At 44.8% G+C, this 23,730-nt stretch overlaps 1 protein-coding gene across 3 annotated transcripts in view; it reads right to left on the bottom strand.

Annotated features, from left to right (window-relative positions):
* PDE6C (phosphodiesterase 6C) overlaps positions 1-18,254 on the bottom strand; it is a 48,555-nt gene extending 30,301 nt beyond the window's left edge. Inside the window, exons 1-10 of one of the 3 annotated variants that reach the window (XM_045040420.1) lie at positions 17,772-18,254; positions 17,286-17,466; positions 15,287-16,057; positions 7,880-8,032; positions 7,687-7,776; positions 6,619-6,759; positions 5,273-5,347; positions 4,263-4,327; positions 4,092-4,158; positions 1,312-1,359 (exon numbers count right to left, since the gene is read on the bottom strand). In XM_045040420.1, the coding sequence (XP_044896355.1) occupies positions 1,312-1,359; positions 4,092-4,158; positions 4,263-4,327; positions 5,273-5,347; positions 6,619-6,759; positions 7,687-7,776; positions 7,880-8,032; positions 15,287-15,721 (1,074 nt within the window). In that variant the 5' untranslated portion in view covers positions 15,722-16,057; positions 17,286-17,466; positions 17,772-18,254. Of the gene's footprint in view, positions 1-1,311; positions 1,360-4,091; positions 4,159-4,262; positions 4,328-5,272; positions 5,348-6,618; positions 6,760-7,686; positions 7,777-7,879; positions 8,033-15,286; positions 16,161-17,285; positions 17,467-17,771 lie in introns of those variants that run through there. The other 2 variants (XM_003994246.6, XM_019813553.3) reach the window with 2 other exon arrangements.
* Between the last annotated feature and the right edge of the window lie 5,476 nt (positions 18,255-23,730).

The raw sequence follows: 23,730 nt of genomic DNA, 5'->3' as shown, positions 1-23,730 counted from the left end.
GTGAGGGGCCGGTGCTGGGCATATGACAGGTGCTCAATAAACAACTGCTTATTGGTGAGCTCGTCTTTATACTTGGAATGAAAAGCAGAGAAACCAAGTCTCAACTTACTGTGTCCTGACATTCAAAGCTTTGGGGAAAAAGATTTGAGTGGTTCTCAAAATCTTTATCCTCGGAGCCATGCGTGGCTGCCCCCAAATATCAGAGCAGAGTCCGGGCTCTCCCGGGCCAGCTACCCCCCCTCCCTGTTCCGACAAGGACTGCTTAGGGTCAGACACTTTAGAAAGTGCTTGCCCCCTTGCTCCTTCCTGTGTACTCTTCCCCGGCACCCGACTGCCATAAATGTAGGGGTCAGGGCCAGCACAGCATGGTCACAGTGAGGCTTTGGCTGCAAGGAGGGAGGAACAGGAGCAAATGCGCCATATGGTGTTTGTGTGTTTTCCACATCAGTGAGCAGAGGGACGAACAAGGAGATCCGAGGGAAACCTTCCAGGAAACAAAGCAGGCGCCCGTAGGTTTCCCCAGGCCCGGCTTGCATCTGCTGCTGCTCGCACACCCCTCTCGCCCGAGGAGGCAGCCTGTCCAGCAGGCATAGCTGGGGCTCTGTGTGTGTGTGTCTGTGTGACAGACAGGAAGACACTGGTGGCTCTCTATTCCTGACCGGAACTAGGGCTCTAAGTGGATGTTTGTGACAATAGGGACACAGAACACGGACCAGAAGGCAGAAAGGGAGGGGCCGCAGAGATAGACGCGAGTTTCTCCCCAGCAGTCACGTGGGGAGGGGGTGGCAGAGGGGACAGGGAGGGAGGGGGATCCCAGGATGCTGCAGGAGGAAAGATAAAACCAAGAGTCTGACAGCAGGAGAGGCCCCCGAGGACCCGATAAATAGTTTTTCTTTTCTAATAAGCTGCAGGGAAGGGCCTGGGAAAACCAAAAAGGGCTGAATCCAGGTGGTAGACCTTGTGCAGCTGATCACTCCTGCGAAGAACACTTAGTGAGCACCTATGATGTGCCAGGCGCTGTTTGAAGCACTGAGTGACCAGGAGTGGGAGGGCATGGAGAAGGGGCAGGGTCCCCCCGCTTCCCCGCCCAGTGCTGGGGTGATAAACACCCTGTCTCCTCTCATCCCCCTGCACCTCCCACCTCTTCTCCCTTCCCTGAAGAATCTGCTACTTGGTTGGTGACCCTGGTCCCTCCAGGGTGAATGGGACGTAAGCCTTGTGCGTGCCTCCCGGACACCTGAGCACAAGGCAGACCCTGAGGATGGTGGAAGGGGCAGCAGTGACAGGAGGCCTGGCGGAGGGCAGAGTTACCTGAAAGGTGAAGTACTCATCTGCGGGGGCGTTCAGCATGTTACATATCTGTAAAGCAAGAGGACATGAAAGTCCTGAAACATCGTGCGGAGGGGGGACCACCAACCCACAGAGGAGTGTAAGAAAGGATGCATTTGAGGCGAGGGTTTCTTCTGTGGCTCTCCATGGTTTGCAGGCAAATTATTCACACTGAGCCACGGCTGGGCCAAATTTGCTAACAACACATTGAGGTTCTCTTCTGCTAATTAAGTCATTGTGTGACATTTAGCACAATCTCTGCTTCTGCCTACTCTTCCCAGCCTCTAAGGATTCTTCTTCCAAATTCAAAACTTTTAGCTGTTCAGACCAAGGAGTGGAGGAAGCTGAGGAGAAGGTCATTCTGCTGGGGCAGGGATAACAGAGATTCTGGGAAGGTTCTATTTCCTTCCTTCCTCCCTCCTTCCCTCCTTCCCTCCCTCTCTCCCTCCCTGGCCCAAGGTCAAGGATTTGCCAAGGGATTTGCCCAGGGCAGGACCGAGTCAAGGCACCCAGGGCTCTTGAGTCATAGAGTGCACCACGATATTACAGCAGCCCCCACCCCGCCCCGCCCAGGAATGCATTGTTCTGGCTGGGTCTGCTGAAACGTTTGAAATCATCCTCTAGGCTAGTGGTTCCCAGCCAGGGTGGTGTAGAGCATCTGATGGGTAGAGGGCAGTGATGCTGCTGAACATCGTACAGTGCACGGGATAGTTCCCCACAAGGAATTGCTGGCCCCAAATGTCAATAATGTCAAGTTGGAGAAAATCCTGTGCTAGACACAAAATATGTTTTTAGTAAGTCCTGCCTCTTGTAAGTGCATATGATAGGGTGATACCTTTGGGAGTGAAAGGGAGGACTATTGATAACTCAAGCACAACAGGTGTGCGTGGAAGCTGGCCCAGGCAAACTGGATGTATGTTCACCCTAATCATAATTAGAGTCCCAGGAAATGGCTCAAGCTCAATTCTCTGGAAATCACTTTGGGAATGCCAATTTGCCTAATGAGCAATTTTGTGAGAAATACCTTAAACTAGATTTACAACAGTTTGCCGCCAGTCTTGGGCTCTCAGAGAGCAGGGATGGGGCCCAGGGAAGGAGCTCCGATGTGGAAGGCATCAGTGAAGCATGTGCAGTGGGTCTGTGATAGAACCAAAACCTGGTGGAAAATCCTCCCCTGCTTTGGGAATCAATCCCTTGGCACGTTGGTAATATGGCAAGTTGATGACTTGGCAAATTAACCATTCAATGAACTAGCTTTTGACACAATCGTTTTCTCCAAACTGATTTTTGGGGAAACGCTGTTTCCCTAGAAAACCGCCTAGGTGGCCTGCAAGGAAACAAAGGATGGGGGTCAATGGTCGAGCAATCTGGTTATGTACAGACGTTGAAAAGTTGTGGTATCTGTGGACTCAGGAATGAATTGGAATGTTTTTGTCATTACTACTAAGTCAGGAGTAACATTTAAAAAACACTCCAATTATTTTGGAGTGATTTTGAAAACATGATATTTGTTAGTGTAAAGTGCTGTTTATTCCTAAAAGAAATAAAATTATTTTTTCTCTTCGTTTTCTTTTCTTCCCCTTTGGCATGTCTCTACCTAGAAAAAGGGATCATGTCACCTGTTTGAGGCCACCTGGTCCTGTACCCAGTGACCCCAGGGTTTAGGCCTCCTGGAAACCCCAAAGCAAAGCACCCTGACATAAGAACATCCTGCAGTCACATCTGGAATTTTCCTTACTCTGCTACTGTTCCAAACCCAGCAACTTTCACACTAAGCAGAGGCAAATTTGCGACAGTGAAAGAAAACAGGAGCTAACCTAGGTTTTATTTCTCCTTCCCTCTGACCCTCGAGTGACTCTATTAGTCACTATAATTCACATGCCCATTTACTAAATAATGAAGATGAATGAACACTGCTCAAAACACAAGGACAACGCTAAAGCGAAATCAAATATGCAAATATGCAAATAAGCGCTATAAATACATTACAGAAACTTGGATTCATAACGGGGAAGATAGGAAAATGCCAACACTAAGAAATGTTGGAAGCATTGAACTCTCGCAGGGAGGAATCTTGGTGCCAAAAGATGACACAGATGGTGGAGAAGCCCAACAAGGGAGAGAAATCAGCCACGAGAAGGAAGGAAAGCATGGCTGAGGCAGAGTGGGAAAAATATGGTGACTCTGGTCCTCTGGCCTGGAGCCCTGTGGGACCTACCAGAGACCTCTTGCTTGTTGTCTGCCTATATCTTGACCTCTCTTAGCCAGACCTGGCCTGCTATCTGTCCATCCCACCCCATCCCACCCCACGTGATAGACCGGGGCAAAGATCTTCACTTACTTTATCAACCCACTACATTTTGCATTGCAATCAGTGGCAAAGTTCCCCATTTATTCATTTTTCTCTCTTGTCAGTAATTTCCCATGCTTCACAAGTCTTGAGCAAGGTAACTGTACTTGAGATCAAATTAAACCTAACATGAATCATGGTCATAGACTTCTAAAGGATGTCTGAAATTTGCATGGCTAACAGAATAAGAAGTTGGGGGAATGGATGAATCTTTCTCACAACGACTAAATATTTGTGTGTAATCTGGAAGTCTCCAGTCAACCTACTTTCAACTGCCAAGATGCCTCTCCCCCACGTCCTGTGTGGGCATCTCACATGTGTGTGCATTTTACTTTCATAACTGCTCCCACCCCTTAGTTGATAAGGGCTTCATCCAGTATTATTCAAGGTTTAAATGTGTTCAATAACTTACAAATCCATTTTCAGCAACATAGGTCGGCAACCCACTAACGAGAGTCCAGTGGTCTGCAGGAGGTGTCCTTGAGGAAGATTAGAAGAAAGAAAATCATTGTCATACAGAGAAGAAATGCACTGTGCGCGAAAACAAAATGGCAACTTCCTGGCTACTGAGGACAGTACTCACGGGATCACTTTGATCTCTTCTTTTCCATGTAAAATGTAATCGATGATTTTATAAAAGATGACTTCCTAAGAGGAAAGAGATTATGAGAGTGATCTCATTTCCCAAAGAAAACACTTCTTATAGGCGAGCTTATACTTTAAAACTCATTTAAATGGTTCCTTACATTCTAACCACATTGCTCTGCATAACTACCACCAAATTACTCATGTCCTGGTTACAAGCTTGCAACACAACTAGAAAATACTATTGGCTATTTATCTACATGAACAAGCCTGTGAAGCTAAATTTTAAAAGTTGAGTTTATCCAAACAGCTTTCACGGGAATCTTGTTTTACTTTTAGCTGATCCCTTTCTATTGTCCAGAAATACCTGACTACTAACTTCAGTGGAACAAACCATGTAATTTCTCAACCTCAGTCAATGTTTTCTCTTCCCCACTGTATAATGAGCATTTCCCACCTTCCAAGCTGGAAGGGACTTGAGAACTAATCTCTCTACTTCTTTGGGCAGATGAAAACCCCAAGGCCTGGACACATTCTATCCCAGTACCTTCACTTTCCTGTGTGTTTGGGAACATGGTGGTGAGACATCGTTCCTGCCCTCTGAAGCTTGTGTCAAGGGGGACACAACTATCCAACCCTTGCCTGGAGTCTCGAGTCCAGCAGGTATGAAGGAGGGCCTGGGCATAGTGCACTTAAAAAGCTGGGCAGGTGGCTCTGATGTGTCCCTCCCTATTGAGATCTATCGATTCACTAAGCCCGGCTTTACAGAAAAGGAAATTGAGAGGTTAAACAATGAGTTAAGGCAAGGAGCCCCTAGCTGGCTAGGGAAGACCTGGGACTTGAACCTCAAACTCCTTGTCCAGTGTTCTTTCTACTACTCTGAGGTCCCCCAGAAGCTTACAGGACTAGAATCCAGGGCTTCTCAGGCCAGCACTCTTCTTTCCTCCCTACTGGTTTTGGCACCCTGTACCATGCACACATATCACTGAGGAAGACGTTTGCACTTACTCTGCCATCTGGTGTCTTTGGACCTTTATAAGGCTCGACTTCTCCAAGTTTGATTGGCCACTCATCATAGAATTCCTGGAAGCAATTATATTTAAACATATTAAACAAACTGTTCCATGACCTACTATATCTTCTATGAGTTTCATGGCTTTGCATATTTTATTTACTTATTTATTTTATAAATCCAGAATTTTAGAGCTGGAAAAGACCTACGATTTCCAGTAATATCGCTTACGAACTTGTGAATGTGAACAAGTCACTCAAGCGTTTTCATCTGTAAACAGGGATAATGAGTTTATGCTATAGGGTTGTGGTGAGCGTTAATGAACAATACGTACAGAGCACTTGCCCTGACACCTAGTCAAAGGGACTCAATAGCTAGTGGCTCTTTTACAGATAAATAAACTAAATCTAAATAGGTTAAGAGGCTTGGCCAAGGTCATGCAGCACGACCAACAGTGTGGTCACCTTACCCAACATCTGTTCTCTCCCTCTTCCTCTCTAACAGACCCTGATTTTATTTAGGTGCCAGGTGGTCATTTTTCTCAGGGAATATGGGCTTGTACATATGGGCCCTGGGTGGCCCATATGAGATGCCTGGGATTAGTCTGAGGGCAGGCACATGGCCCAGTTGTGGACAGTGAAGAAGGGGGAGAAATCTGCCAAGGCGCTTCTGGGGAAGGGTGCTCCTCACATCACATGAAAGGTGATGAAGGTGACATTTACAGGAAAAGCCTCCCAGTTTGGTCCTGTCCATGTGCCATGCTTTGAACTATAACAGCCATCTTGCCACCCCAAGAGGAGACCTTGCCACCATGCTGAAGGCGGCAGAGACCCTGCCGTGGGAAAACAGGAAGCCCCTGGGGCCTTGATGACCGTGCTGCGTTCTCAATGAACCAGACCTAGAACTGCCCTTCTTCTGCCCTTCTTCTTCCAGGAAGAACTTGGGACTTCTTGTTAAATGAGATAATAACTGTCTTATTGTTAAAGATGCTTTTAGCTGGGTCTGATGTTACTTGTAGCCAAAAGCACCCTAACCCAAATACACTCAACTACAAAGTCCCAGAGCCAGGATCAGAACCCAGCTCTCCTGACACTTGGTCCTGTGTTTATCCACTTAGAACAATTACTCTGAAAAAAATAACTTCAATTCACAAGGAGAATAAGAAACAGAAACAAGACAGTGTTCATTACTTATGCTGAGCTAGGAGAGCTCCAACCGAATGAATGAAACAAGATGAGAAATGAACATTATACATTGTGTGTGAATATTATCCATTTTTTAATGAATCACTGTCTTGTATAGACGATTTGAGGTGAGACAAAATGTATGGAAGAATGAGGACCTTCTCCTTGGTCATGTCCAGCAGTCCGATGGAGTAGCGTTCACAGTTCAGATATGTTCTAATTGTGTAGAGCGCTTTGTGAAATTGCCGCTCAACATCTGTGAGCTCTTCAAATACTTTATTGGCGGACCACATAAGGATCTGAAAGGATGAATTATAGAGAAAACAACAAAATACAGTGAAGACATGGAACATTAGCCAAAAGAAAGGAGAAGGTGTCTCAGACAAAAAGAACACATATCAGTAAACAATGCAATTTCATTTTTGAACGTGTACCTGTCTGACAAACTACTCAGATACAAGGGTGTGGGTTTATGAAAGTGGTAACTCATGATTGGTCCCCGTGCCCGAACGTTTTGGCTTCAAAGGGCAAGTGACCTAAAATTGGAGGCAGAGGCAGTTTTGGGGGAGAGGGTCCAGTATTGGGGGCCCTCTGCCTCGTGCTGGCAGTTAAGGGGAGAAAGCCATAGGCCTTGTTCCACGCATCTTGAGCTACCCAGAGGTAACCTTACCTGGACAGTTGGATGGGAAGGGATGTGGAAGCCCTCCATCCCCACCACTCTCCCCCACATTGTACTGATGAAGAAACTGAGGTTCAGAGAGCAGCCTGGACTCAGGTGCCCTGGTTACCAATGTTGTTCTTTATGCTTCTGGCTCAAGGAGGCAACAGACTTCAGAAGAGTGATTTGCTCCTCAAATTAAGGGGTTCAATATGTAGCAGGCACCGCTAAGAGCTTCATGTTACAAACTCATATAATGATCATTTGATAGTTACAACAAGCATGTAGGGTAGGTTACTCTAATTATAGCCAACCCACAGAAGAAACCATGGCTACCCGGGATAAAGACTGAAGAAAGGCAAGCCAGTGGTACCTACAGACGGAGAGGCAGGGAAGGGGGGTGGGAGGCAGGAGCAGACCACGAGAAGACAACTGGGACTAAAGTTTGGGAATCTGCTCCGTGTGGCTTAAACCCCCATGAGTGATAGGAGGGGTCTGAGCTTGTTGCCTCTGGGTCCCTCTGTCAGAACAGGTCGGCATGGAGTGATTAATGTCACCTTCCTGTTACCTGGCTTCTCCGGGATTCAACACTGTACAGGTACTGGGTGTGATGAAGTTTTAGGATGACAGAAACAAAGCTGAGGTATTTGGAAAAGACCTATGGAAGGCAGAGAAAACCAAATCAGGTATGATATCTTTTTCTCGTTAAACAACAAATCAGTTTCCCAAGCCTCTGACTCGATGCCCAGGGTTAGTGTTACCTCTTCGTCCTCTTTGGAAAATTCAGATGCATTTACTTTGTTAACTGCCATAACCACAGCAAGAACCTCCTTGCCTATCATGATTGGTGTTGCCAGCAGGTTCTTCGTGACATAGCCGGTTTGTTTGTCCATGAAGTCAGAAAAATGGCTGTTCTGAAAGACACATTCACATGTTTGCCACAGCAGCACAGAACCACGCAGTGTAGATCCGGGAATGGCAGCAGACCACTCTCTCTAGTCCAAACCGTAGACAACCGGGGCCCCGGCACAGTGGTCCCACACACCGCCCCATCCCATGATTGCACAGAATGAACTCACCGGTCTCAGGACGAGCATCTCCCACCTGAGCTATGGCCTCTCTAGGCGAGGCTGAGGTTGGGCCAGGAGAAAAGAGGTGATGTCACGGCAAAGTGGAAAGTGAAGTGCTATGAGGAAGCAAGGTTACAACGGACAGAAAGTGTGCTGGGAAGGAGCGCACAGCTGGGATTACAGGTATAGGCCACCGAGCTCTTCTTTCTAATTATGACAATAAAATGTGCACTTGGAATCAGACAACCAGTATATCATAACACAAAGAAAAAGATTAATACTCTCCACCTGATTCTAATCTCACCAACTTGAGAGAACCAGTGTTAACTGCTTAGTATGTTTCCTTGCGTACCTTTCCCTAATGTTTGGACAAATGATTTTCTTTTTCCCTTTTCATAAAGTTTTCTTTTCGAATTTACGCATGACATTCATCACATAACAATATTTTGTGGACTTCCCTCCGGACCAGTGCATATGGATGTGAATTTACCCTCTAGATTCTTGTACAATAGCGCAGTGTGGGAGCCCCGTGGTCCACTCGACCATTCTGTACTGACTTAGCCTGTTTATAGTTTTCCCCACTACAAACAATGTTGTGCTAATCATGCTTGCTTTTGTTTTTATGCGATGGATTCCCCGTGGAAATCTCTTTTGCTGGATCCACAGGTGTATGTGGTTTTTATTTACACAGATTACTTTCATAACAAGTTGGAAATCTTACTTCCACTGGTCATGTGTGAGAGGACCACTCTCTTGCCAGCACGAGATGCTTACTAGTTTTTAATGTTCTACCAACCTAATGTCTTTTATGCATTTTTTTTTTAATTTCTCTCTTTGGGAGACAGGAAGTGGATCTTCCCGGATACAAGCCTCATGCAGTAGACGCGAGAGATGATTCTAATACCCTCACCGTGGGAAGGGCACAGTGATGAGTATGAAGAGGCCCATAAATGGAAGAGCGTCAGAGGATCAAGGATAGTCGTTCTTATCAGCTGTAAGTTAGAGGATCACGCACTCTAGATGGGTGTAGACTCAGCCTTTCGTGGCTCATACTATCTCTCCTTTGAACCTTCAATTGAACCTTCAACTGAACCTTCAATTGAACCGAACTTTCAGGCTGACTCCGAGACTCACAGGCCAAAATTAAGGTGGTTTTCCTTTCATAGGTTGTATTATTTTCATTTCCCTGTGTTGATGGTGCTTCTAAGAACAGCACAAAGCCCTAGAGGCTGGACTCTGTTCAGTTTCCCAAATTAAAAAGGTGGGAGTCCTCTGGTGTGAGACTTCTGGGCCAGAATCTACCAGGGAACAGGGCCACTTGGTCAACAGAAGTCACAGCTCAGCTCAGAGCAGTAGACCTGGGCTGTGCCTCACAACCACCTGCAGATAAATGTGGAGCTGCAGACCCACCGAGTCCTAACCTCCTAAAACAGATTCAATCTCCCCCAGGAATCTGTACTTTCAGTGGGTGATTCACTCCTGTGGAGGATCCCTTAGAAGCAGTGAGATGCTAAAGGAGTCAAATGCAGCCCCTTATCCCAGATCTCTTTTCTACCTTTCCTACCGTGGACCCACACAAACCAGCCATTTATTTAGGCTCTGGAGTCAGAGTACCCTGGCTGAAACTAGGCCTCAGTTTACCAGCTGTGTGATCCTGGGAAGGCTACTTAGCCTTTGTGAAAACAGGAACACTGATACTGTGAACTGTCCAGAGTTCCTGACACATAGAACAACGCAGGATGGGTAGAGCACTTAGAAAAGTCTCTGACACATAATCGATGGTCAAAAATTACTGGGAAGAGACACCTGGGACTTCATTGGGCCTCCCTGGATGAGAAGTAGTTCTCTCTTGTGATTACCGTTCTGCCTCATTTACACACCGATCTCGGCCACTAAATGAATAATCAAAATACCAGACACACGCACCAGGGGATGATGGAGTCAGGCAGTGTTTCTTTGCAAACACACTTCACTCTGCAGGTTCAAACCTTGATGCTATTTTATCCTAGATTCTAAACACAAGGAAATATTCTTAAGTTTAATTGGCTGTTTTGAGAAAATGACTTACAAGTTTCAAAATGTAATGCTTGCTTATTATTGTATCTGAAAGCCCTAGATAAAACCAGCTGTCAGATTACACGGTAGGCAAGGTGAGGCTTTCCAGTTCACCAGCTCAAACAGGCCCCAGTGAGGTATGCTTGAGTAATTCCTGTATTTCTTGGATTCACAAACTCCCCTTGATGGCCCTTCAAAGAAGCCACTGAAGGCAACTGGAGAAATTATGTAGAGCAGCAGACTTACTGTGTCCCTCATCCAATCTTCCCGTTGTTAGATTCTGATGAAACACCATTATCCCTTGAGACCAGGAGCCAGAAAGAGAGAAGAGAAGGAATACAGAGGAGAGAAGTACGGCAGCTATAGGCAACCTGTTAATTATTGAAAACTTAGGACTTCTCCGTGGCTTTCTTTTAAACCACATTCAGAATGAAAGCCACCCATAGAGTTGATCAGCAGTTTGCCCAACAGAGAAAGAAATCATTAACCTGAGAAGAATATCTCTCAGTTTCCTATTATTAAAAGTCTTCCTGTCTTTAACCTGTTTTAAAAACAGGCAATAATCATTGACCCTTTTTTGGCCACCTAAACACAGACCCCGAAAGCCCCTTGGCATAAATATAGTATTATCGTAGTTGTAGTTTATTGAGTACCTACTAGGAACCACGCACTTTACGTACATTGAATCTGTATATTTATTTGCCTCTATGTCCCAGGTGCAGAAAAGCAATCTATCACACAATTACCTGGTCTCAGGCCTGCACCTGCTCTGGGGTCGGTCTCTCACCCTACACCACGTGGCTTCCCTGCTATCACTTTCATGGATCCCCCAAGGTCAGGGAATCTGGCTTTACCTCTTTTTCTAGGTGTGACACGTCCTTCCCTCACATGTGCCAACACTGTCAACCAGAGAGAAGCCATGTGTGGTCAGTGGTGTGGTAAAAAAGGGAGACCTCAGAAGACCCAAGTTATGGTCCCAGACCCGTCACATGCTGCCTAATTGCCATTGAGAAGATTCTTACATATACGGGATGGAAATAAAAACATGGCCCCTCCTTCCTTGCAGGGTCTTTGCCAGAATCAAATAGATTACAAACGTGAAAATGCCTAGAAATTGTCAGATACAAAGAAACAGTAAAGAATTAGCAGAAATTTCATTAAAACATTGGTTTCCATCTTTCCCTTTGCAGATTTTACCACAGTTGATTAAAGTCTGGCAAAATTGCAGGGATGTGTGGTAGGGGGAGGGTAGAAAGATCATTGGACACAGAGTGGGGACACCTCATCTAGTCCAGCCCTTCTCACTCACTGACCATACCATGGACTGTAGGAAAGATGCAGCCTCAGCTTCCTCTTCCCAAGGAAGAAGTCAGCTCCAGACTGCCGGAGCCCCTTCCGTCTGGTATACCATGCTTGCCTTGGAATCCACTTCTCCCTCCTGCATCTGCTCACCCAACACACCAGTGGTTTTCAATATTGACTGCATTTTAGAATCGCCTGGGGAGCTTTTAAAAATACTATTGCCTGCATCCCAACCCCTGAGAGTCTGGTGTATTGGTCTATTAAGTCTTGCATGGTATTTTTTTTAAAGCTCCCAATTCGATTTCAATGTGCATTCAGAGTTGAAAAGCACTATTCTGCCAACCATGAGAAAAAACGCTTAGAAGCAGTAGAAATGGTGGCACAAAAACAGACACATAGACCAATGGAATAGAATAGAAACCCCAGAACTAGACCCACAAACGTATGGCCAACTCATCTTTGACAAAGCAGGAAAGAACATCCAATGGAAAAAAGACAGCCTCTTTAACAAATAGTGCTGGGAGAACTGGGCAGCAACATGCAGAAGGTTGAAACTAGACCACTTTCTCACACCATTCACAAAAATAAACTCAAAATGGATAAAGGACCTAAATGTGAGACAGGAAACCATCAAAACCTTAGAGGAGAAAGCAGGAAGAGACCTCTCTGACCTCAGCCGTAGCAATCTCTTACTCGACACATCCCCAAAGGCAAGGGAATTAAAAGCAAAAGTGAATTACTGGGACCTTATGAAGATAAAAAGCTTCTGCACAGCAAAGAAAACAACCAACAAAACTAAAAGGCAACCAACGGAATGGGAAAAGATATTCGCAAATGACATATCGGACAAAGGGCTAGTATCCAAAATCTATAAAGAGCTCACCAAACTCCACACCCAAAAAACAAATAACCCAGTGAAGAAATGGGCAGAAAACATGAATAGACACTTCTCTAAAGAAGACATCCGGATGGCCAACAGGCACATGAAAAGATGTTCAGTGTCGCTCCTTATCAGGGAAATACAAATCAAAACCACACTCAGGTATCACCTCACGCCAGTCAGAGTGGCCAAAATGAACAAATCAGGAGACTATAGATGCTGGAGAGGATGTGGAGAAACGGGAACCCTCTTGCACTGTTGGTGGGAATGCAAATTGGTGCAGCCACTCTGGAAAGCAGTGTGGAGGTTCCTCAGAAAATTAAAAATAGACCTACCCTATGACCCAGCAATAGCACTGCTAGGAATTTATCCAAGGGATACAGGAGTACTGATGCATAGGGCCACTTGTACCCCAATGTTCATAGCAGCACTCTCAACAATAGCCAAATTATGGAAAGAGCCTAAATATCCATCAACTGATGAATGGATAAAGAAATTGTGGTTTATATACACAATGGAGTACTACGTGGCAATGAGAAAAAACGAAATATGGCCTTTTGTAGCAACGTGGATGGAACTGGAGAGTGTGATGCTAAGTGAAATAAGCCATACAGAGAAAGACAGATACCATATGGTTTCACTCTTATGTGGATCCTGAGAAACTTAACAGGAACCCATGGGGGAGGGGAAGGAAAAAAAAAAAAAGAGGTTAGAGTGGGAGAGAGCCAAAGCATAAGAGACTGTTAAAAACTGAGAACAAACTGAGGGTTGATGGGGGGTGGGAGGGAGGGGAGGGTGGGTGATGGGTATTGAGGAGGGCACCTTTTGGGATGAGCACTGGGTGTTGTATGGAAACCAATTTGTCAATAAATTTCATATATATAAAAAAAATAAAATAAAATAAAATAAAATAAAATAAAATAAAATAAAATAAAAGAAGCCGTAGAAATGGAAAGCAAACGAGCTGAGCAGGGTGTCTGTCTTCAACATATACTTCTCTGTTCTGCCCATAACAACCAGGAGTCCTTAGGTAAAAAAAAAAAAAAAAAAGGAAAACCACGACTCCTGCCCACCTCCACCTCCATTACCGTCCTGTTCATGCAGCGTTGCTCACCATGGACAGCAACAGACCAAGGCTGCCTGATCTGTTAAGTAGCTCTCTGCTATTATTCTCTTCTCAGCATGTGGAACTAGGCTCATTAATAAAGCATTACAACAGAAATCATTTTACCTGTCTCTTTAAGCAAATTTTTTTCCAGAAAAAAAAAACAAAAACAAACTTGCATGTCACTTTAAGTTTGAAGTCCTAGTAATTTTGGAGATGGTGGAGACTGGCAAGAAGCATATTCCCGTGAGAAAGCCTCAGGGTGAGTGGGCATAGCCTCCTAATTGGTGTCAAGAGAATTTTGCTGAAAGGGTGCAAATTGTTTTAGTCACTGAAGCGGGGGCAGTCAGCCCCAGAAGCTTAGACCAGCTTGAACTCACAGAAGGGAGGGATCAGAAAGGACTGAGGGACTCTGTGCTATCTGATGGCAACCCTTGCACCTAAGGGCTGTGGTGTGGTTGTTTGCAGAGTGTTGCTAATGTTTGACGACTTCTGTGCTTTCTGGATCCATGCGGCTGTCCCCCTGTAATCAGCTTCAGGAGGCATGAAGGGGATTATCCTCCTGTGACCAGCTGCCCCCATTCACGACCCAACAAACCTTGGCACAGAAAGCAGAGAGATTTTAGGGACCACTTCTCCATCAATTCCCTTCCATCATAAGCTACTGCTTCCCTTTGGTTAGCAGCAAATCATACTAATGGGGCGTGCGTATAGAAAAAAAGCAGGAGAAAGTACAGGCTGGTACCTGTGGTTATTGATGAGCAGAACAATTATGAGTGATTTATATTTCCTCCCTTTTGTTTATTTGCATTTTATAATCTTTTTAAAATGAATAAGCACTGGTGGCAAGAAGAGTGATTTTTTTTGTTTGTGTGTTTGTTTTTAAAAGCACGTAACAATGCCTTGTGTTTGTGCGGGACGCTGTGGGTCTTCAGGGGGCAAACTACATGACTGGAGTGGATTCTTTTTTTTTTTTTTTTTTGAAGTTTAAGTAATCTCTACACCCAACATGGAGCCCAAACTCACCACCCGGAGATCAAGAGTCACACACTCCCCAGACTGAGCCAGCCAGGCGCCCCTGGAGTTGATTCTGAGTAGAGCTGAGTTATAGGGGGTTGGGATGGTCAATTGCACTTATCACCCAAATTTACACTTTTCACAATCCAAATGTGAACATGTGAACTTTCATATGGTATTATTTTTTCTTTCTGCACATCTGGTCTGTAGGTGAAAGTGTTCACTTGTGAGCCAGTCCATCCCAGAGCACAGAGTGACCCGAAAAGGTTGTGAGTGAGAGGTGTGTGTATGTGTGTGTCTGTGTGGCGGTGGGGGGGGGGGGGGGGTGCAGTTCACAAGTCTCAGCATCCAGGAGCTTGCTGATCTCCCAATAGCACCACTGTGCCGCGCTGTTCAGAAGGAAAGTTCCCAGAGCAGGGACGAGATGCAAGGAGCACCCGTGCAATGCACCAGGCCCAGTTGAGTTTGCCCGACAAAATGCAAAACATTACAAGGGACACACACTAAAAACTTACTCATTGTTTATCTGAAACTCAACCTGAACTGGGCATCTTGTATTTTTATTTGCCAAATCTGGCAACCCTTGGCCTGGCGGATCCTCTCCCCACCGTTCCTACTCAGGTTATAGCCAAACCCACGCTACAAGGGTGGCCCTCGGCTCCCGGCTCTCCCTCCATTGCTTCCTCCCCTCAGCCCCGCCAAGACGTCCGGTGGGCCCCACCGTCATAAAGCCACCTACCTTGTGCACGTCTGGGACATTAACGGCTTTCTTCGTGTGAGCAACCCAACCCACTATCCCAATTTCCAACGGGAACACGACTTCTCTGTCGGGGCCCACCAGGTTGTCCTCAAACCTGGAGGTGGGGGTGACGTCGAACAGCCGGGAGGCCACCTCAGGCGTGCCGTTGCGAGCCCGGCAGGCGAACAGGCTGCAGCGGTCGGCCTGCAGCAGCTGCGCCAGCTTCTGCAGGGCCCCGTGCACCGCGGGCTCGGCGCCGCGGGCCTCCTCCTGCACCGCCCGCAGCAGCTCGGCGCACAGGGCCCACTCATCCGCCGGCGACAGCGCCCCGCACGGGCCGGGGGCTTCCGCCAGCCTCTTGGCGAAGTACTCCTTGGCAAACTGAGGGTTGTCCTCCAGGTATTTCTCCACGGCCTCTTGGCTGATCTCGCCCATGGTGTGGTTCGCTTTGCTTCTCTGCTCTCTTTCAGGAAGGGACACCCTCAGAGCACCGCCTGGGACCCAGTGCCAGCGAGGAGATCCATCCTGGCAATGGCACCTCACAAGATCCCCCAAAGATGGAACAGAATGGTTGCTCGCTTGGAAGAGCTTTCAAAAACTGCCGGTAACTCTTGGGCTGTGACAGAAGGTCTGGCTTAGAGTAGGATTCGGAAGCACAGGATTAAAGAGTTCTTCGGGACACGAAATCCCTAAGCATTATTAGCTCATAAGTCCTCGGAGAATCCTCAGAACATCTTAGATCAGCCAGGCAAGTGGCAAGTCGAAGTGATTCTTCCAGAAAAATAATGGAACACGAGCCGCCATCCGCAGCAAGAAGAATCATCGATAATATATCCATTAATGATATTACATTAGCATCGATTGACAATTTGACTCATTTTTTCCATGACAGCTATATGAAGTGAGACTATCAGACCTTGGAAGTGTCTCCTTATTTGTACAGCAACTTTAATGAGCACGTAGGGGACATAGAAGCATTTAGCATCCATGCAACATAAAATGGAATATTAATCTTTCCTTCTCTTAAAAGTCCTATGATCAAACAAGTTGCCTGGCCTACTTTCTCTAAAACCTTCACCTCTCAATTCCCCTCATTTAAAAGCTTGACCTCAGTAGTGTTGTAAGGGAACAAACCTTAATCTTATTCTAGAAAGGTGAACACGGCAAAACATTTGCCTGGGATCCAAGCCTAATCAAGCCACAACTTAAGCAATAATCCTTGTCAACAGACATGATTGTAAAAAGCAGCCCATGCAGCTACTAACTGGGTTTTCCTGCCATGCATATTAGTGTGGATTTTGTTTTGAATAGTGATGGCCAGACTCGTGCATTTTTGCTCCGAGACATAGTCTGTTAAATCTAGTGGATAAAACCTGTCTTGTCCGTTGCTTGGATCTCCAGCATCTCGGGGGAGGGGGTGGGGTGTGGGGGGGCGGGGTTGTGCGTGGAAAAACACGTAGTACTACTTAGTTTGGCTTAATGTTCAGTTTATTAAACTTTTACATCCATTAAGCACACTTTCCCAAATATTTAAACACTGTTATACAACTAATAAGTCAAACAATATATTTCATGAACTGATTTCCTTGAATTTTCTTTTTTTCTTTTTAGAGAGAAAGAGAGAGAACTCATCACGAGGAGGGGATGGGGCAGAGGGAGAGAGAGAATCTTAAGAAGCCTCCACGCCCAGGTTGGAGCCTGACTCAGGACTTAATCTCACAACCCTGGGATCATGACCTGAGCTGAAACCAAGAGTTGGATTCTCAACTGACTGAGCCACCCAGCCGCCCCCAATTTCCTTGAATACTTAAATGCTGATTTCAAAGGTAGCCAAGGTCTTTTAAGCATTTAAAAAAAACTATAAACTTTGTAACAGGTTCTCTTGAGTGAGCCCCCATGTTGCAGTGACTCTAGAAGTTACCGTTAGACCCACATTTAAGTCTACTTCAAAGATAGCAACCCTGTGCGTTTCATTTACTGTGCTAAACTTAAAGCTTACCTTGATAGAGTGATAACAGTCTTACCGAAAAAGGAAAACACATCCACTGAGGTCACAGGTTCTACGTCAGGAAATGAGAGGGTCCTGGTTGGAACATGGTTTTCCCAGAAGGACCCGACTCAGACTGGCACTTGTTGAGCTATTGGCTTCTCATGGAGTTCACTTACTACCTCGAGGGGTCCTGCAGAGCACACACCTTCTGTCCTCCTCTGCCTAGTCTCAGGAGAGTCCTCCTCAGAGTGCTGTTTACTTCAACATCCTATTAGCATCTCATTATAATCAGACTAATGCAGAGGTTTACCTCTGAAGAGAAAGGAGCTGAGTCAGCCCACCCCTCTCATGGGACCACCACCTTCTCAGTTTGGACACTTCCTACTGAAAGAGCAGACCTAGGCTGGCCGACTAGTAACTATGTCCCGGACATGGCCTCAGAAAGAAGTTCCCGCTCAAACGTCAGACCACGCCTCCTCCCCTTGAGTAACTTACGTTTTCTAAGAAAGCAGGCTATCAATTGATGCATTCCTCCGAAGTCTAAGGTGGGAGGAAGGGGAATGTGAGAGGCATGGAAAATGTGAGTAGAAGAGGGAGGGCTTCTCTCAGGTAGGGGCCAGAGGCAGGAGCCCTCAACCCTGTCCAGGCTTAGAATGACCTGGCAGCATTTTTACCCCTCCCCAAGCCAATTAAATCAGAGTCTCTGGGGATGGTGTTTGGTGCTAGGTATTTATATAGCACAGCAAGGCTGACAGCCAATGGTTAATAGGTGACCAGTGAGAAACGTTCTGTATACACTGAGGCCAAACATGTTAGAGACCCTCAGACACAGTGATTCTTAAACTTCAGGTGCATCAGAATCTCCTGGAAGACTTGTTCAAACACAGATTGCTGAGCCCCACCCCCAGAGTTTCTGATTCAGTGGGTCTGTGACCACCAGGCCCAACATTTGCATTTTTAACAAGTCCCAGGTGATGCTGATAATTGCTGATCTGGGACCACACCTCGGCAGCCATTGTTCTATCCTCCCCCAGCCAATCGGCTGAGGCCACGACCCTTCCCCAGCCAATCGGCTAAGGCCATGATCCCTTTAAAACCATTGTGCTCTTGAAACCCTCTCCCTGTCCCCCTCCCCTCCCCTCCCCCTCTCCCCTCCCCTCCCCTCCCCTCCCCCTCTCCCCTCCCCTCCCCCTCTCCCCTCCCCTACCCCTCTCCCCTCCCCTCTCTCCCTCTCTCCCTCTCTCCCTCTCTCCCTCTCTCCCTCTCTCCCTCTCTCCCTCTTATCTCATCTCATCTCATCTCATCTCACCGCTGCGTCGGTGCAAGTAGGGGATTGAGCTCGAGCTAGCTCGAATAAAGGCTCTTTGCTTTTGCATCAGACTCGTCTCCCTGGTGGTCTTTGGGAATCACAGATTCTGGGCATAACACTACCTAGTTCTTTTGTGTGCCTATGGCACAGCTCCAACTTCTACCAAAAGTATGTTGTGTACTCACAGTTCCCTAGTTCCATCCTTCCCTCATAAGCAGAGAGGAAAAAACACATATCTATATTCCATATGCAGATACATACTTAATAGGAAAAACAAAATACCCACAGATGTTAACATTCCTCTACTTATAAAAATAAAAATTAATTTAAAAATGAAACACATTCTATTATTGCCACCATTATTTATTTTTGCTTTTATAATTACTCCTGATTTGTGATTTGCTCATTCTTTCAACATGTCTATTGATTGTCCATCACAAGCCGCCATATTAGCCTCCGTGGTAGAGACTTCATGTTCCCCCTCTTCTTATTCTCTCCTCCTCCTCATTATATGAGGTTATTCTTTCCTGCCCTCCTCCCCTATAGGGCCACGTGATCAACTTTGCCTATGGGTTGTGGGCAGAAATGTCTCTTTCAGGTAAGAACGATTAATTGCCAGCTTAAGACCCTCTACTCTCCATTTTCCTGCTGCCACATCAGTTCCAGATGGAGGGCCTCCTGATTCCAAGTGAGGAAGTCCTGGAACAGAGCCTCCTGCTGACCTGAGATGGGACGTGTAGCATGAGTGAAAAATAAACCTTTCTTGTTTTTAGCTCTGAGAGATGAGGGCTATTTGTTACTGCAGCACATCCAAATCAATCCGGACTGTTACACTTCTACTCAGGGGGGATGCAGGCATCAAGTAAGTCTTGATCCCAATTTCACACACACTTGTGGTATAATACAGGAGTTAAAAGTAATACATAAAGAGTTGTAAGACATGGAACAGAGCATGATAAATGCCAGAAATGAGGTACATACACATGGCTATGAGAGTTCAGAAAAGGGATTAATGGGTGGAGATGGGGAGGAAATCGAGTGTGTTCCAGATGGTAGTCACAACAGGAGCAATAGCATGGGGTGTAGAGTAACAGGGAAGAGTGAGAGCTGAATATGAAAAGGCAGGTTGGGCTCAGATTACAGGAGTCTCAGAGACGAGGCTGAGGATTTTGAGCCCTGGTAAGTTTGGGGGGCAGGAAAAAACATTATGAGGGTACTTTTCCACAAATCTAATCTAGTAGTGCTTAGAAAGATGAGGTGGAGGAAAGAAATACTGGACATAGGGATACAGATTAAGCAGCTTTATTGCATTTTGTTCATTATCAAATACTCTAAAAATGTGTATAGGCTTTGGCCCTGCAATTCTGCTTTTATGAATTTATCTTGCAAAAATAATTAAGATTGTATGTGATTAATGTTGTGACAAGGGTGTTCATGAAAAGTACAAATATAAAAGATCAAAAATAGATATTCAACAATAGGAGTTTGAGTAAGTAAATGGCATTGTATCCACAGAATAGAAACTACATTTATTAATAACCCTACTGTAAAGGCCTGTTTATTGATATGAAGAAATATTTACGATATGTAGTAAACTGTAAGATAGTTTTGCCATACAATTCCACTTATATACACATACATGGAGGTGTGTATACCAGCATGGTAACAGTGATTATTTCAAAGTGATGGGATTTATCACATTAAACTTCTTTTTTTTGCCTATATGATTTTTCTCAAGTGTCTATAATGAACATATATAATTTGTGTAATAAATTCATGCATTCGTAAAGTTAAAGAAAAATTTTTTTAATGTTTACTTGGTTTTGAGAGAAAGCAAGAGTGTGAGCAGGGAGGGACAGAGAGAGAGAGAGACACAGAATCCAAAACAGGCTCCAGGCTCTGAGCGGTCAGCATAGATCCCAACATGGGACTGAAACTCACAAACCACGAGATCATGACCTAGGCCAAAGTCTGAGGCTTAGCCAACTGAGCCACCCAGGCACCCCAAAAAACAAAAATTTTAAGGTTATTTTCATAGGCTATGGGTGAGGTTTCTTGGGAATGAAAAACTGTGAGACCCAATTCTAGGCATCAATTGACAGGAGCAGGCAATTGTTTAAGTTAGAAAAAGCAAGTGAGGGGCAGCTGAAGGGCTGTCAGTTAAATGTCCGACTCTTGATTTCAGCTCAGGTCATGATCTCACAGTTCATGAGATCGAGCCCCATGTTGGGCTCTGTGCTGACAATGCAGAGCCTGCTTGGGTTTCTCTCTCTCCCTCTCTCTCTGCCCTTCCCTTCCCCCCAACTCAAAATAAATAAACTTAAGAAAAAAGCAAGCAAGGAAAGAGGGGTCACTGGGGACTACTTTGAGTACTGCATGGCATTTTATACAAAGTTTTTTTTTAAGGGAAATTCTGAAAGCCTGCCTATCTCTCTCCTCCTGTCTTTGACCAAGTCCTATTGTCTCCACTGCCCTTCTTGCTCAGGGTGGTTCCTGCAGAGTCCCTGGCCAGTGCTGACAAGAACTTTGTGTTACTTATTGGCTGCTCAGTACAAGGCACTGAAAAAAACAAATGTAAGAAAATAACAATATTTTTTAAAATAACCAAACATACCACTTAGAATGAATTAAAAATTTTTTTAAATGCTTATTTTATTTTTGAGGCGGGGGAAGGGGTAGAGAGAGAGCGAATCCCAAGCAGGCTGTGCACTGTCAGCACAAAGCCTGATGTGGGGGTCGAACTCACAAGTGGTGAGATCATGACATGAGCCGAAATCGAGTCAGACACTTAACTGACTGAGCCACGCAGGCACCCCTGAGGTTTTAATACTACACAATACTTGTTGACTTTTTGAACTTCATTGTTTAATTTTTATGTCAACATTTCTAAAATATTACAGACATTAATTATCATTTATTTAGATAAAACATCTCTGAAGCAACAACTAGGTCAATGTGAAAGCAACATTCCACTTAGAATAATTTTAGAAATATAAGACGCAAGGTATTGACAATAAAAAAGTGATCATAAGAATAGCTAACATTATAATATATAATCGGTGCCAGGTACTCTTCTAAGACCCTTACGTATATTAACTCATTTAATTCTTACAAGAACTTAAGGAGGTAGGTACTGTGATTGTCTGTATTTTACAGGCGAGAAATTGAAGCACAGAGAAATTAAGTTAACTAGCTCAAGGTCACACAGCTAGTAAGGATAGTGACCTACCCCCAAACTGCCAGTTTAAATAGGATTAAATGAAAAAGTGTGCCCACTGGTACACAAGACCTCATACTAGCTGCTGTAGGGGAATATACAAAGACACTTCCTTTAAGGAATTATACACACACACACACACACACACACACACACATATATATATATATGAAAATGTTATTAAACACCAATTAAAAAAAAGTTAAATAAAAATTCCAGGAACTCTTTTAAAAGCCTACAGATGTACAAAAGAATGGTTTCACTTCCTTAAACTTTCTGCTTAACAAGCTTGCGTTTCTTAGTAGTATACTATACTAATAAACAGATGTAATACTTCTATTGTTGCTAACATTTTCTACTGCAGTTGACTTATTTCTACAGGAAGCAGTGCTTATATAATAGCCAAATCATATACACATGAGATTGAAGCACCCACACAAAACTAGCAACAATACCCTGGATTAACCAAGTACGTTTCAGATCATTATACTGAATACACTCTTCAGTTCCACCTCAGCCAGGTTCTCTGTTCCCACTATTGGTCATCACCAAAAGGCACCCCCCAAAGGCAGGGATTTCAGTTACATCCTGGCAGCCAAGTGCAAAGGGCTCCTTTCACCTTACACATCTGCTCACAGGAATCTCTGTACACACCAAATTGATGGGTGGGACCAGGTGTCTCAGGAATAATTCACTTGGTGGGATCCATGTTATTTTCACCTAAATTGAGGACACTGATGACTTTGTAACCACTGAAAAGAAACCTGTTGAAAAAATCAGTTTGACCCTTTGCACCTGAAAAAGTTGGCCGAATAAGTAATCTTTTCATTTTCCCACCAATTATTTTGGCATCTTTTAAATGTAGTCGGAAGATAAACGCTACCCAATTTCCTTGTTTTTCATTTTCCTTGGCCTTTCTGTCAGGATGTGGATGTAAATGTCAGTTTGCATGAAATGGAGTTGGTTTGAAATGCTTAATTGTTACGAGGGTAAGGACGTAAAGTTCTTTGCCTTAGCTTTTCTTTCAATTATGGTAAAACATCTTTCCATATTTCCTAGGAGCTAGTGACTTGCTTGTTGCTGTATTCATTAAGGTTACACTATTCTGTTACAGGTAAACCCCCCAAATCTCAGCAGCTTAACCCAACGGAAGTTTATTTTTCATTCACAAAAAGTTAGTCACTGGTGGGGTCCCGGGTTGTGGCGTCTCTGCCGGCTGGCAGATGAGGGAAGAGAGACGGCACGGATGATTGGACAGGCAGCTTTTACAAGCCCTGTCTGGGACTGACACACAGCACTTTTGTCCACATTCCATCCACCAGACTTCGGCATGTGGCTTTATGGAGCTACAGGAAGTGGGGAGGTGCCTTCTGGCAAAAAAGTCTCTTCTCCACAACTCTCCACCATGGAAGAGGAATGCACATTTTTTGCTGGAAGACTAGCTCCCACCTCTGCGATAAGCGCTGAATCCTGAGAAATTATACTGTAGAAAGAATGACCTCTGGCCAACTCTTTTTAAATAAATCTTTTATGAAGCCTACCTAAAGTGATTCATTTCAATAAAACAAATGAAGTCAATGTCTGTTAGGTGAGTACCTACTAAGTGAAAGTCTCTTAATAAATCTCATGGAAAAGTTGGGGGAGGGGCAGATACCAAGATGAAAGACTCATGGTCTGCCTTTTCCATGAAGTATGGCAGCAAATGAACTTTTGTGTATATCATCTATGATCCATAATTTAAAACATAACTTTACTTCCGGGGGGAGGGAGAAAAATGTTTGTAATGAGAATATTTGTTTTGCTTTCTGATTAAACATTTTCACTCTAGGAAACTTTGGAAAGTACAAAAAGGTACAAATCAAAAAACAAAACCAAAAACAACCTTCAAATGTCCTTAATCCTATCACACAGAGGTAATCACCATGAAC

This window comes from Felis catus, chromosome D2, assembly GCF_018350175.1.
Source record: "Felis catus isolate Fca126 chromosome D2, F.catus_Fca126_mat1.0, whole genome shotgun sequence".
In the NCBI taxonomy this organism is placed as follows: domain Eukaryota; kingdom Metazoa; phylum Chordata; class Mammalia; order Carnivora; family Felidae; genus Felis; species Felis catus.
Note: the sequence above shows the minus strand (reverse complement) of the source record. Positions and strands in the feature narration are given on the sequence as shown.